Raw genomic sequence first — 14,735 nt, 5'->3', positions numbered from 1 at the left:
GAAACACTGAACTTGAACTATACTTTAGACCAAATGGACCTAACAGACATATGTACAGAATATTCCATCCAAAGGCAGCAGAATACACATCCTCCAGGATAGATCATATGTAGGTCACAAAACAAGTCTCAGTAAATTTCAAGACTGAAATCATATGAAGTATCTTTTCTGACTACAAAACTAGAAATCAATAACAGGAGAAAAACTGGAAATTTTACAAATATGTGTAAATTAAACAACGCACTCCCAAAAACCAATGAGTCAAAGATGAAATCAAAGGGAAATTTAAAAAAAAAAATCTTGAAACAAGTGAAAATGGAAACACAACATACTGAAACTTATGCAATTCAACAAAAGCCATTCTAAGAGGGAAGTTTATAATGATAAATGTCTACATTAAGAAAAATGGTCTCACTTACATGGAATCTAAAACAAGCAAACAAAAAAACCTCATAGATACAGGAACAAAACCTCATAACAAAAAACAAAAAACCTCATAGAAACAGATTTGTGGTTGCCAGATGCAGGAGACGGGGGATGGGTGAAGGTGCTCAAAAGGTAAAATTTTCCACTTATAAGATAAATAAGTCATGGGGATGTAATGTACAGCATGGCAATCATAGTTATAGCTAACATTATTATACTGTATATTTGAAAGTTGCTAAAAGAGTAGATGTTAAAAGTTCTCATAACAAGAAAAAAAATTAACTATGCATGGTGATAGATGTTAACTAGACTAATGTGCAGAACACTTCAGAACACATACAAATATCAAATCATTACATTGCACACCTTAAACTAGTAATGGTATCAATTATACCTCAATCTAAAAATTAAATTAAATTTTAAAAATAAATGTTTATTAAATGAATTTCATTGATGAATGTTCAATATAAGAGTTGGGAAGATCTCCTCTAAACCTGGAGACCTTAAAATCCATAAGAGAAAAATAGACATATTTTAATATAGAAATTTAAATATACTTTAAATGGCAAAATATACTATAAACAAATCAATATAAATTAAATAGGGGCAAAATATATTGTGATATAGGTGGGAGGTGAAAGTTAATACCTGCATTTTACACAGAACTTTCCCAAATTGAAAAACTAAAACTTTTTTCAATTAAAAAATGGGTAATTTAATTAATAAATCAAAGAAAAGCAAATACAAATGACAATATGTGCAAACTCACTGATGGTATATAGGAGTGAAAGTTAAAGTAATAATGAAATATCATTTTATAGAGATCAAAGTGGCAGAATGCAAGACCACCATTTCTTTTGGAGATAAAAGGGAGAGTGCTCACAACTTGTTGGTGCAAATTAAAAGTACTACAAAATACTTGGAAAGTAATCTAACAACACATTTTAAAATTAAATTATTACTCTTTCATGCATCAATTTCACATCTGAAAATAATTTCTGTAGAAATAAGAGCACCAATATTTTAGGAATATGTATAAAGATAACACGGCATGGTTTGCAAGGGCAAAAGAACACTTGGAAAAAGTGCTCACCAACAGGTTAATAACTGAATATATAAATGATACATCCACACTATAAAATACTGTACAGCCATTAAAAGTAGCAGATTTGTAGGAATTTCCACAATATTTTTGGGGTAGAAAGGCTGTGGGAGATAAAACTGAAAACAACAAACAAACAAGGTAAACAAACAAAAAAAACTCACAGACACAAACAGCAGTTTAGTGGTTACCTGAGGGCAAGGGGGGAGGGGATGTCGTAGAAGAGGGTAAAGGGGGTCATATACATGCTGATTAAAGGAGAATTGACTTTGGCTGGTAAATATACTGCAATAAATACACTGCAATATATAACCGATGTATTATAGAATTGTACATTTGAAACCTATATAATTTTACTAACCAATGTCACTCCAATAAATTTAATTTTAAAAATTACTCCCAAAAATCCATTAAAAAAGAAAGTAAAATGCATTATCTAGGCTAATAAACTTTCAAAAAGAAAGAATAACAAAAACCCACTAGGTATATACATGTATATGTGACTGCAAATAAAAATGTGAAAGGAGGTGCAGCCGGATGGCTCAGTTGGTTAGAGCAGGAGCTCTCAACAACAAGGTTGCCAGCTCAATTCCCACATGAGATGGTGGGCTGAGCCCTCTGCAGCTAAGATTGAAAACGGTGACTGAACTTTGAGCTGAGCTGCGCCCTCCACAACTAGATTGATGAGCCCCTGGAGAAACACACTATTCCCCATTATTCCCCAATTAAAAAAAAAATGTGAAAGGAAAATCACAAGAGGTTTTCCTATCTGATACCAGATGGGGAATGCTGATGTACCTTGACAAAAACCAGGAGGGACCAATCTTTTTTTTTTTTTTAAATAAAGAAAATTGCACCTTTAAATAGGCATTTATATTAAAAGCTTTGATGCTCATTAAAATAAAACATGCATGTGGGAATATTATAAATTTTTTAAATAAAGAGATTTAAAGTTTTTAAATCATGGTTAACTTCATTGAAACAAACGTTTTCTAAATGCTTAAGTACTCACAAATGTGTGGTTTCTTGTAAATGCTTACATACACAATAAATACTTATAAACTATTAACAGGGGCCGGCCTGGTGGCTCAGGCGGTTAGAGCTCCCTGCTCCTAACTCCTAAGGCTGCCCGTTGGATTCCCACATGGGCCAGTGGGCTCTCAACCACAAGGTAGTCAGTTCAATTCCTCGAGTCTCCCAAGGGATGGTGGGCAGGGCCCCCTGCAGCTAAGACTGAAAGGACTACAACTTGACTTGGGAAAAAAAGTCCTGGAAGTACACACTGTTCCCCAATAAAGTCCTGTTCCCCTTCCCCAATAAAATCTTTAAAAAAAAAGAATACAACAGAAACAAATTAGTGTTACAGAAACAAAGGATTAGTGTTATTGACAAACAATTTATACTGACTTTTTACTTAAGATTTCAATCTGAAAAATAAACTCATATCAGAACACTCATTAAATGTCATAACGACTACAAGCAAAATTAAAGAATAATCTTAAATTTAGATTCAATCATTTTAAACAGAAAACTGTGAGGAAAGCTAAGATAGACAACTTTAAATGCGATCTCACCTGTTTCAAAAGTTCTGAATTTGCTTCTCTTTCACCTGTTCCCTCTGCAGAACTAAGACATGGAGGAAGGCTGGGACTGAAGGCCATGAGATCTGTCTTAGGTGGGCCCTCCCCCGAGCACACCCTCTGCTGCTTCTGCTGCGAGTACGGCCAGCTCCCCACGGCGCTGGAGCACAGCAGCGTGGGCTTCCCGGGCCCGCACACGCCCTGAGTGGGCGGCGCCGAGCACCGCAGCGCCGTGTACAGCAGCAGCGTGAGCACCAACAGGCTGGACACCGCGCAGATGGCGATGATCAGGTACACGTTCACATCCACCAGCGCCACCTCTGGGCCCGTGGCCCCCGACGACATCGGCGACGAGATCTTCGGCGCCAGGCCGCTGTCCACCAGCGACAGCAGCACGGTGGCGGTAGACACCAGCGCCCGCTCGCCGTGGTCCTTCACCTGCACCAGCAGGCGCTGGCGCGGCGCGTCCGCCTCGTCCAGGGCACGCGTCGTGCTGATCTCGCCCGTGTACAGCCCCACGCGAAACGGGCTGCGCGCGCCACCCGCTAACGGCTGCAGCTCATAAGACAGCCACGCGTTGTAGCCCGAGTCCGCGTCCACCGCGCGCACCTTCGCCACCACGTGGCCCGCGCCCACGGACCGCGACACCAGCTGGCTCACTGAGCCGCCCACGCCGCCCGCTCCAGGCGGCAGCAGCGCGGGCGCGTTGTCGTTCTCGTCCAGCACGAACACCTGCAGCGTCACGTTGCTGCCCAGAGGCGGCACGCCCGCGTCGCGCGCGCTCACCTGGAACTGCAGCAGCTCCAGCTCCTCGTGGTCCAGCGGCTGCAGCGCGTACACCTTGCCGCTCTCCGCGTGCACAGACACGTAGCTCGACAGCGCACGCTCGCCCACCCGCCGCTCCACCAGCGAGTAGGACACCAGCGCGTTCTCCTGCGCGTCCGCATCCCGCGCAGACACCGTGAAGATGTGGCAGCCGGGCGCGTTGTTCTCCTTCACGAACACCGTGTACTCGGGCTGCGCGAACGCCGGCGCGTTGTCGTTCACGTCAGCCACCTCCACGGACACGCTGGCGGTGGCCGACAGCGAAGGCGAGCCCCCGTCCCGCGCGGTCACTACTACAGTGTAGGCCGACACGCTCTCGCGGTCCAGGGCGCTGTCCAGCACCAGCGAATAGTAATTCTTGAAGGTGGACACGAGTTTGAAGGGGACATGAGGTGTTAGTGAGCAGGTCACCTGCCCGTTCGCGCCAGAGTCACGGTCGGACACGCTGACCAAGGCGATGACAGTGCCCACCTGAGCATCCTCACGCACAGGGAGAGACAGAGAAGTGATAGCAATTTCTGGGGCATTATCATTTATATCTAGTACTTTCACCAAAACGGTACAATGACCGGCCATTGGAATATTTCCCTTGTCAATTGCCTCCACCGATATTTCATACAATTTCTTTTGTTCGAAATCCAGTTTACCTTTTGTCCTAATTTCTCCACTATTGGGATTAATGATAAATGCATTTAACACTACAGGAGATACAGGCCTTCTGAATGAATAGATTATGTCTCCATTTATACCATCATCAGGATCTGTGGCATTTAGCTTGATCACTAATGTTCCATTAAATGGGTTCTCTATAACTCTCACCTTGTAAATGGATTGGTCAAATTCTGGGGCATTGTCATTCACATCCAGAATTGTGATCAGCAGCTGAACTGTGCCAGTCAGCTGGGGTTTACCTCCATCATTGGCTGTCAATAATAAACTATGTTCCTGAATTTCCTCTCTGTCCAATGATTTCCTCAATACAAGTGTTAACGAAGACGTTTGTTCACGGTTGTTTTGTGTGTCCAAAGCGAAATAATCGTTGGGATCGATTCGGTAAGTCAAGGCCGAGTTTACTCCAATATCTGCATCGGATGCGCCATCTAGTGGAAACCGAGTTTCCGGAGGTCTAGTTTCTGCAATGATTATTCTTTTCTCACTCTCTGGGAACACAGGTGGGTTGTCGTTAATATCTTTCACCTCCACCTCCACATGGAAAACCTGCAGCGGCCTCTCCACGATCACCTCCAGGTGGATGCTGCACTCCAGACTCCGCTCGCACAGTTCCTCGCGGTCGATCCGAGAATTCACAAACAAAATGCCATTCTGCAGATTTACCTCCAGAAGGTCCCCGCGGCCTTTGGACGCCACCCGGAACAGGCGCGGCACCAGCTCCGCCAGCTCTAGCCCCAGGTCCTGGGCGATGCGGCCCACGAAAGTGCCGTGTTTGGCCTCTTCGGGGACCGAGTAGGTGACCTGGCCGCTCCCAGTCTCCCAGGCTGAGAAGAGCAGAAGCGAGAGCAGCAGACGCCGGGCTCCTGGTCCTCCTCTCCAGGAAAACAGCATGGTACACTCAAAAGATTTCAGAGATATCTAACGTACTATATAGAATACCTTACCTCAAACTGACTCTCAGTGTCCAAGTTTACGGCCTTCTATTGCGGGAGGATTCGCTAAAGGTTTTCCACTATATGCCAAATCTTCTGCAGGAAGGAAGAAGCGGATGCTCTTTCTTTGGGAAACGTTCTCAGTCAAGAGCGACACCATGCGCATGAATGTGTAAGTGTAAAAATGATTCCGTCTTCATATTTTCTGTTGATGTAGGTTTATTTTCTTGCTTTTCGTGACGTTTTTCACTGCAAATACGTAATTGAAAATTAAATGTTTTTCTTTCCAGTAACAGTAAATCACTGTATTCTTCTCAGCATTGGATGGTAGTTGAAAATTGGTTGATGAGTCCTCTTTTTCCACAAATACACGTCTGCATGTGTAAAACTTCCGTGCAGAATTTCAAGAGGGGTAATACTCTATGTTTACTTTTGGAAATCAGCCTCTAGTTCTGCAAAGCTTTGTTGGTTTTGGTGGGACTGTCCTTTTCCTGTGGTATGTTTTGAGACCTGTTCACACAACAGCCATCGATTCCAAATGGAAACATAACCAATTACATAATATGATGAACATGGAAAATATTGGTAAGTGATATACCAGACTTCAAATAAATACACTATATTTATAAATGCTCCCAAATATGATTGGGAAGTGTGGATAAAATAGGATCAAATATTTGTATTTGAAGTAAGTGTCCAGTCAATGTGTGTATGAATTTATGTGTTGAGTGTGTGCGTGCTAAACACAATTTTTAAAAACACACAATAATTTAGACCATTTAGATATAACAATGCTTTAAAGTTCTGGATTCTCTTTGTATAAAACATGCCAAGAATTAGCATCCTATGTATTTGAATTTAAACAACAAACAATAGGTTAAACTTCCCTCTTCCCTTCCCCATCTTACACCATCACTGGGGAAAACCTTACTATCATTTAAATTGACAGATTTTCCAACCAACATCATGTTGACACAGATGTTAACACATCTTTAACAAGGAAGGGAGGAAGGAATCTTACTTTTTTATCTATTGCTATAATTGTCTTTATCAGGCCCCAAAGTTCAAGGCCAAATAGTGCTATGAAACATATAGCATAGTTCCAATAATTCGCTTGCCTGTTCTGTGCACAATTCTGCAGTAAATAACACTTGGGTTCATTTATGTATCTTTCCTCTGCTCTGAAACTTGAGTAGAGTGTTTGGTATTCTTACCCTCATCCTCCTGTCCTGCTCCATTACTTTTATTAACATAGTTTTACTCTTATAAAGGAAATAGTCCCTTGATGCTTTCTAATTGTTCTTGTTTATCGGGCTCTAATTTGTCTCACTTACCTCTCCACCTAATCTAGACTACATAGTCAACCATGTAAAACATGTCCTTCCACACATCCTAGAAGCACTCACCTACTGATATTAATCCTCTAACATTTTCTTTAGCTTCCAACACACAGCCTAATATCCATTTTGTTCTTTTCTCCTATTGAGCTTCAGTATAAGAAAGTCACTTAACCCTGATGACTATAGTCTCTACAGTTTACTCTCAACTTTACCTTGATTGGGCCCTCAAATGAATTCACATTAACTTTTCCCTCATGCCTGCAGAGGTTCTTCTATATTCTTTCCCCCTCTCTTCTCAAATTCCCAACCTCATTCCAATCACCTGGTTCTCAGATGATTTACCCAGAGAGATAAGTCATCAATATGAACATAAGGGCTCTCTTCTTATATCAACTTTTTTCTTTCTAGTCTCTATTTTCATTCCCCACTAAGGAAAAATGGTCCCCACATTTAAGGCCAACCCTACCCTCTTTAAAAATTGTTATCTGTTTTATTCTCCTTCATACTTTTCATCTTCATTTTCATTCTTTCTCTGCTTGTCTCATCTTCAATATCTTCTTCTTCACTTGCTTCTTTCCCTAATACTACAAAAACAGTCAAGTGTCTTTAACTATTAATATATAAACTTACTACTTCTGAAAAAAAGTCTTTTATCTCCTCCTCTTCACATCTAACATTTACTCAATACATTGCACTTTAAGTTTTATTTCAGCAGTATGTTGTCTAACTATCTTATGATTTTAAATACTATAGTAGGTTGAATGGTGCCCCCAAATAAAGATATGCCCACATCTTAATCCCTGGAACCTGTGAATATTACTTTATGTGGCAAAATATGTGATTAAGTTAAGGATCTTGAGAGGAGGCAATTATCCTAGGTTATGCATGTGGGCCCTAAAGTATAATCACATGTATCCTTATAAAACAAACATATGGAGCACAAGAGGAGGCAATGTGACCATGGAGGCAGAGATTGGAGTGGTATGGCCACAAGCCAAGGAACTCTGACAGCCATCAAAAGCTGGAAGAGAAAAGAGATTCTCCCTTGGATCTCCAGAGCGGGTACAGCCTTGCCAACACTTTGATTTTGGACTCCTGGTCTCCAAAACTGTGGGAGAATAAATTTTTGTTGTCTTAAGCCATCCACTTATTGATAATTTGTTACAGCAACCCCAGGAACTAACACACCTACCCACCTAAATTCTTTACTTGGACACATTGCTTTTCATTTTCCAATCTCTCTTTGGTAATTTTATCCTTTTTACGGATTTATTTTTTCCCTAAGGGAATTACAAATCTACATGTGTAACCTCCCCTGAGTTCCAGATCCACATTTCCAATCATAATGGTATTCTCCTAGAATCTTAAGAGTAATATTTTCTTATATGTTCCTGTCCATCTCCTAGCTGCACAAGCACACACAAACTGTTTCTCCAACTCTATTCTGCATCTTCATTAATCGCGCAATCTCATCCTCCCAGGTGACTGAACTAAGAAAGTTAGTGTCATCTTATACTTTTTATTTCTCTTGTCATTAAATTGAGTCTGTCATTACCTGGCTGCTTTCCCTTTGCCAATGCCACTTGCATACGTTTCTCTCAATCCATTTCGACTGTCATAATTTAATTTTTCTTACTTGATACCTAATGTATTATAAAAGATTCTTTACCAACTTTTCCTACCTTCAGAATCTCCCCTGCTCCAGCCCTTCAAGTACACATTCACTAGAACAAGTGTGCCCATTTATTCACACTTATCTGTCCATCTGTAATACTTTCCTGTTGAAATGTTATCTATCCTTCAGGTTCTGTTCTATAAAACACTGCTTAACCTCTGGAGCCCACTTCAACTTCTACAATGGAGGGAATCACCCAGTCAGTTTATTTCAATAGAATATATTTATTTCAAAATTATTGATTGAACATATGCTATATTCCATGTCCTAAACTAAAGATATGTGAGACAGTAGTAGGTAAAGAGCAGGAAAGTGTAATGTCTTTGCTCCCAGGCTGAGGAATTTAAGGCTTTACATTCCAGTCAAAGAGAAGCCTCTGAATATTTGGAAGAAAGTTACAACATGTAAAATGCACTTTAGAACATTCACCTGATAATAGTCTCAGAGCAGTTAATATGCCATAAAGAGTTTGAGATCCTCCAAAACTGAGTTTAATCTACTTCTCACTATCTATGTGCCTTAAGCTTCAGGTTTCTCATAAGTAAAATGACAATCATAAATATTGTACCTGTATATAGGGCTGACTTGATAATTAAATGAGATAATAAATATCTTAGCACAGGTCCTAGAAATTAATAGGGGATCAATAATTATTCTTATATTTTATTGAATAAAAAAGTCATTAATTGTAAGGTGCACCATTCCTTATGTGCTACCAAGTAAGAAAAACAGCTAGGTAAATCATTGCAAACCATCAATTATAAGATGCATCCTAATTTGGGTGGTTATTATAACATTTTAAATATGAAATGACTTTGTTATATATTATGTAAATAAGGGTGGTAGTCAATCCCACATCAAAGAAAGAAGGCACTACCTATGAACAACAAAATATTTCATCTTAGAATTAATAATATACAATTATTTTGTTATAATATCTGGAAGAAGATTGTATTAAAATTATGATAGGGATCAAGGAGGCTATTTTACAAGCCTATGCACATAAACAATAGTAAAGGAATCCAGATAATGGTATTTGGAAACTCTTTGTATTAATCTTGCAAATATCTGTAATCATAAAATTAAGTTGAAATTCAAAATAAATTTAAGAGTTACCAAAGACCTATACAATTTTACTGTGGAGTACTAATATTTTTCGAGGCTAATCATTCATAGATAATAGGGAAAATGATAGAACTATAAAACTTTAAAGTATGGTGATCAATGGCCTGCAGTTCATATATATGTGTGTGTGCATATATATATACACACACATATATATATTACACACACACATACATATATATATAATCTCATTCGTTAATACATGAAAAATGGGGCAAATACATGAAAAGTCAAAATGACTAAGAATGATAGATTCTACCACAGAGGAGGACATATGGACGGTTTAAAGGATAATGTGAAGGAAAACAAAAACAAAAAGAGGATGTATTTATACCTTAACAGAAAGTTCTTAAAGGGAACAAATAGATATCAATGACTTACTTCACTGGATGTATTTAAACAATCTTCTCGTGACTGAGGAAGACTGGGGCTGAAGGCCATGAGGTCGGCCTTGGGCGGGCCCTCCCCCGAGCACACCCTCTGCCGCTTCTGCTGCGAATACGACCAGCTCCCCACCGCGCTGGAGCACACCAGCGTGGGCTTCCCGGGCCCGCACACGCCCTGGGTGGGCGGCGCTGAGCACCGCAGCGCCGTGTACAGCAGCAGCGTGAGCACCAACAGGCTGGACACCGCGCAGATGGCGATGATCAGGTACACGTTCACATCCACCAGAGCCGTGTCCACGCTCGCGGCGCCGGCCGACACCCGCGAGGGGGTCTTCGGTGCCTGGCCGCTGTCCACCAGCGACAGCAGCACGGTGGCGGTAGACACCAGCGCCGGCTCGCCGTGGTCCTTCACCAGCACCAGCAGGGGCTGAAGCGGCGCGTCCGCTTCGTCCAGGGCGCGAGTCGTGCTGATCTCGCCCGTGTACAGCCCCATGCGGAACGGGCTGCGCGCGCCACCCGCCGATGACTGCAGCTCATAAGACAGCCACGCGTTGTAGCCCGAGTCCGCGTCCATCGCGCGCACCTTCGCCACCACATGGCCCGCGCCCACCGACCGCGACACCAGCTGGCTCACCGAGCCGCCCACGCCGCCCGCCCCAGGCGGCAGCAGCGCGGGCGCGTTGTCGTTCTCGTCCAGCACGAACACCTGCAGCGTCACGTTGCTGCCCAGAGGCGGCACGCCCGCGTCGCGCGCGCTCACCTGGAACTGCAGCAGCTCCAGCTCCTCGTGGTCCAGCGGCTGCAGCGCGTACACCTTGCCGCTCTCCGCGTGCACAGACACGTAGCTCGACAGCGCACGCTCGCCCACCCGCCGCTCCACCAGCGAGTAGGACACCAGCGCGTTCTCCTGCGCGTCCGCGTCCCGCGCAGACACCGTGAAGATGTGGCGGCCGGGCGGGTTGTTTTCCTTCACGAACACCGTGTACTCGGGCTGCGCGAATGCCGGCGCGTTGTCGTTCACGTCGGCCACCTCCACGGACACGCTGGCGGTGGCCGACAGCGAAGGCGAGCCCCCGTCCCGCGCGGTCACTACTACAGCGTAGTCCGACACGCTCTCCCGGTCCAGGGCGCTGTCCAGCACCAGCGAATAGTAATTCTTGAAGGTGGACACCAGCTTGAAAGGAACGTAGGGTGACAAGGTGCAAGTCACCTGCCCGTTGACACCAGAGTCGAGGTCGGACACGCTGATCACGGCAATGACAGTGCCCACTTGAGCATCCTCTAGCACCGGGAGGGACAGCGAAGTGACCATTACCTTGGGTGTGTTGTCATTCACGTCTAGAACTTCCACCAGGACCATGCAGTGACCTGCCATGGAAGGAATCCCTTTATCAATGGCGTTGACATGAATTTCATACTCATTATTCTCTTCAAAATCCAGTTTCCCATAAATTCTAATTTCACCGGTTTCTGGATTTATTGAAAACACACATTTCTCACTCGCTGGCAAAACCATTCTGATTCCATAGGAAATTTCTTTATTCAGTCCTTCGTCTGGATCAGAAGCGTTCAGTTGAATCACTCTCGTGTCGTTTAGGACATTTTCAAACAGCACGACTTTATAGACAGGCTTATCAAACTCTGGGGCATTATCATTCACATCCAAGATGGTTATTTGAATCTGAACAGAGGCTGTTAGCTGGGGTTTACCGCCATCGAGGGCGGTCAGCAATACATTAAGTTCTGGCGTTTCCTCTCTATCCAAGGACTTTTGAAGAACCAGTTCAGGCAATATACTTTTATCGTTTTTCGTTATTATTTTAAGAGTAAAATACTCATTTAGACTTAATCTGTAAGTCAGCTGAGAGTTTACGCCGATATCCGCATCAGAAGCGCCCTCTAGAGGAAACTGAGAGTCCAGAGGTGCAGATTCAGAAATAGGTACCTTTTGTTCTTCTCTGAATACCGGCGAGTTGTCGTTTATGTCCTTCACCTCCACCTCCACATGGAAAACCTGCAGCGGCTTCTCCACGATAACCTCCAGGTGGATGCTGCACTCCAGGCTCCGCCCGCACAGCTCCTCGCGGTCGATCCGAGAATTCACAAACAAAATGCCATTCTGCAGATTTACCTCCAGAAGGTCCCTGCGGCCTTTGGACGCCACCCGGAACAGGCGCGGCACCAGCTCCGCCAGCTCCAGTCCCAGGTCCTGCGCGATGCGACCCACGAAGGTGCCGTGTTTGGCCTCCTCAGGGACCGAGTAGTGGACCTGTCCGCTCCCAGCTTCCCAGGCTGAGAAAAGCAGAAGCGAGAGCAGCAGGCGCCGGGCTCCTGGTTTTCCTTGCGAGGAAAACACCATTGCAGATAAGATCTCTGAGGTAGGAATGTCGGTTTTAAGGGATCGGTTGCCTGTGAACCTTTATGAGCAGTCTCCCTTTACTGTAAGTATGTTTAGTAAATTTTACCCAGAATTCCAGTTGATATGGAGTCAATCCTATTCTGTGAATTGTTGGAATCTGGGCGCGGATTCCTTTTTCACCTTTTGAGCGTACAGCGACATCATGTGACTGATTGTGTATGTACAAGAAAGATCCTGAGGTTCTTTTTTGTTTAACCACTTACCAGGTCACTTTAAACTGTTTCGACATTTGGATACTTTCATGGATTATTTGTAAATGACTATTTTTAAATATATGATATTAGTGACAAAGGACACATACTTCTATTATACTGCAGTTTGTAAAAACATTCTGCTTCAAAATCTATCATAAAATAATAATGAAATACAATATGTCAGAAGCTATTGTTTAGCTATCATGAATAATAAAATAAATAATAATATACATCACTCCTGCCTCTATATTGCTTACAATTCACACATATAATGACTTTTATCCTACAGAAGCACTTCACTGCAGAACTTTAGGAGAAAGTAAAGAATTCCGTCGTTTAGTAAAGGAAAAGAAAGTAAATAGTTCATTCATATAAATTATTTTATTCATAAACCAGATGAATATTAGAATTCATCATAAATATGGAAGATGCCATTGTTTTTGGTTCTTTGATGCTCAAATGTGATGACTTTTTATACAATTGCTCTCATTCCCATAACATATTAAGATAAAAGAAGGCTTGGGTACAGATTCTGGAAAGTTTTATTCTAGCAAGTGTAGTTTTCATGTAAATGTTAAGTCAAAGCCTCCAAATCTGATAATATTCTAGTAGCAGTAAAGCACTAATATGAGAAAGATCTCATAAAATGTTTTGAACCCCAATTCACTGAGTAAAGTCAAATAATATGAATTTCATCATGGCCTTTAGGTTTCCCTCTAAATTCTTCCCTTCAGGGCAGTTCACAGTTACTCAGAAAATGCCTCTCTTCAGAAAATTAGAATGGTGACTATGATGCAAGGGAGAATCAAAGAACTTTTCATAATTTTATTCATTAATTCAAGATCAGCCTTAAGGAAAAATAAAACACAAATAACATCCCATAGCTAGTTGTGAACAAGTAAATACAGATTTTATAAACTCACTAAAATTCAAGTCAAAAATCTTTAAACCAATACTTTGTCACCATTTCTTCCACATATAATAATAAAGGGGACTAAGATATAAAATATTTACAGAACCAGAAAATAATAACCAAGAATGATTCTACAAATATAAGATAACTTAAATATAAAACTGACTCTTAATTAATCAAAAACATTGATTAATTTTGAATTTGATGCAATCAGACCAAGCTTCATTTTCTATCTTCCGTTTTCAAAATTAGCCAATGTACCATAATTGCTAAGGAACTTTACTGAAAAAGTAATGTGATATGTAGTCCTCACACACTGTTAGACAGAATTAAATTATTAAACACATAGGAACATCTAAATTTAGCTTAACACCTAAACAATCAAACTAGAAAATAGGTTGAAATTATAATTTTACAACATAGAATATAATCCTGAAATACAGTAAGTATAAAAGACACTAAATTTGTAGAAATTAGTCCATGTAGTTTAAAATTATTGAAAGTGTGCATTGATTACATATGTACTGTAAATATGATTTGCAAAATTTTAAACTTTTTAAAACATTCCAATATCTTTGTTTACTAAATTGAAACGACTGAGGCATTCCAAGAACTTCATTTGGAGATAGGTAATAATGTGTGCCCTACCTAACATTACATTTATTGTGTTTAGAGTTTCATAAATGATATAAGTGATGGTTTAATCACTTTTGAGTCTGAAATATTTATTTGAATCCAATTGCTTACTTTGAAATACAGAATGTTTTTAGCCAATTAATACTGAGATACACAATTTCATGTCCAAAAATGAGGGCCTGGAATATGCCAAAAGGCATTCTGTGTAAGTTTAAGGGGAGAATGGCTACATAGGACTTTTGTCAGACTCTCAAAGAAGTCAGTGATTTCACCACCCTACCTGTAGTTAAGAATCACTGAATTAGAAAGCTGACTGACCTAGATGTAAATGACCTTTGCTAGAATCTTCAGATGTAATTTAAAAGCATAAAAAGAAAATTTCACAAACATTAGAGATAAAGCATTTAAGATAAGAAATTTAAAAGGCGAGATGGGTGAACTGATCGTTGTTAATAGGCTTCACTTTCATGTAGTTAACATTTTCATTTCTAGATGAATCCAAAACACTTA

At 41.4% G+C, this 14,735-nt stretch overlaps 1 protein-coding gene across 13 annotated transcripts in view; it reads right to left on the bottom strand.

Moving 5' to 3' along the window:
* Positions 1-14,735, bottom strand: part of LOC117016645 (protocadherin alpha-C2) — a 177,649-nt gene that overhangs the window by 102,819 nt on the left and 60,095 nt on the right. The window contains exon 1 of one of the 13 annotated variants that reach the window (XM_033096134.1): positions 10,059-12,579. The exons of 10 other annotated variants lie outside the window; for them this stretch is intronic. In XM_033096134.1, coding sequence (XP_032952025.1) covers positions 10,059-12,422 — 2,364 coding nt within the window. In that variant the 5' untranslated portion in view covers positions 12,423-12,579. Of the gene's footprint in view, positions 1-3,102; positions 5,644-10,058; positions 12,580-14,735 lie in introns of those variants that run through there. 2 more of the 13 variants (XM_033096130.1, XM_033096136.1) reach the window with 2 other exon arrangements.

This window comes from Rhinolophus ferrumequinum, chromosome 24 (assembly GCF_004115265.2).
Source record: "Rhinolophus ferrumequinum isolate MPI-CBG mRhiFer1 chromosome 24, mRhiFer1_v1.p, whole genome shotgun sequence".
Lineage (NCBI taxonomy): Eukaryota > Metazoa > Chordata > Mammalia > Chiroptera > Rhinolophidae > Rhinolophus > Rhinolophus ferrumequinum.
Note: the sequence above shows the minus strand (reverse complement) of the source record. Positions and strands in the feature narration are given on the sequence as shown.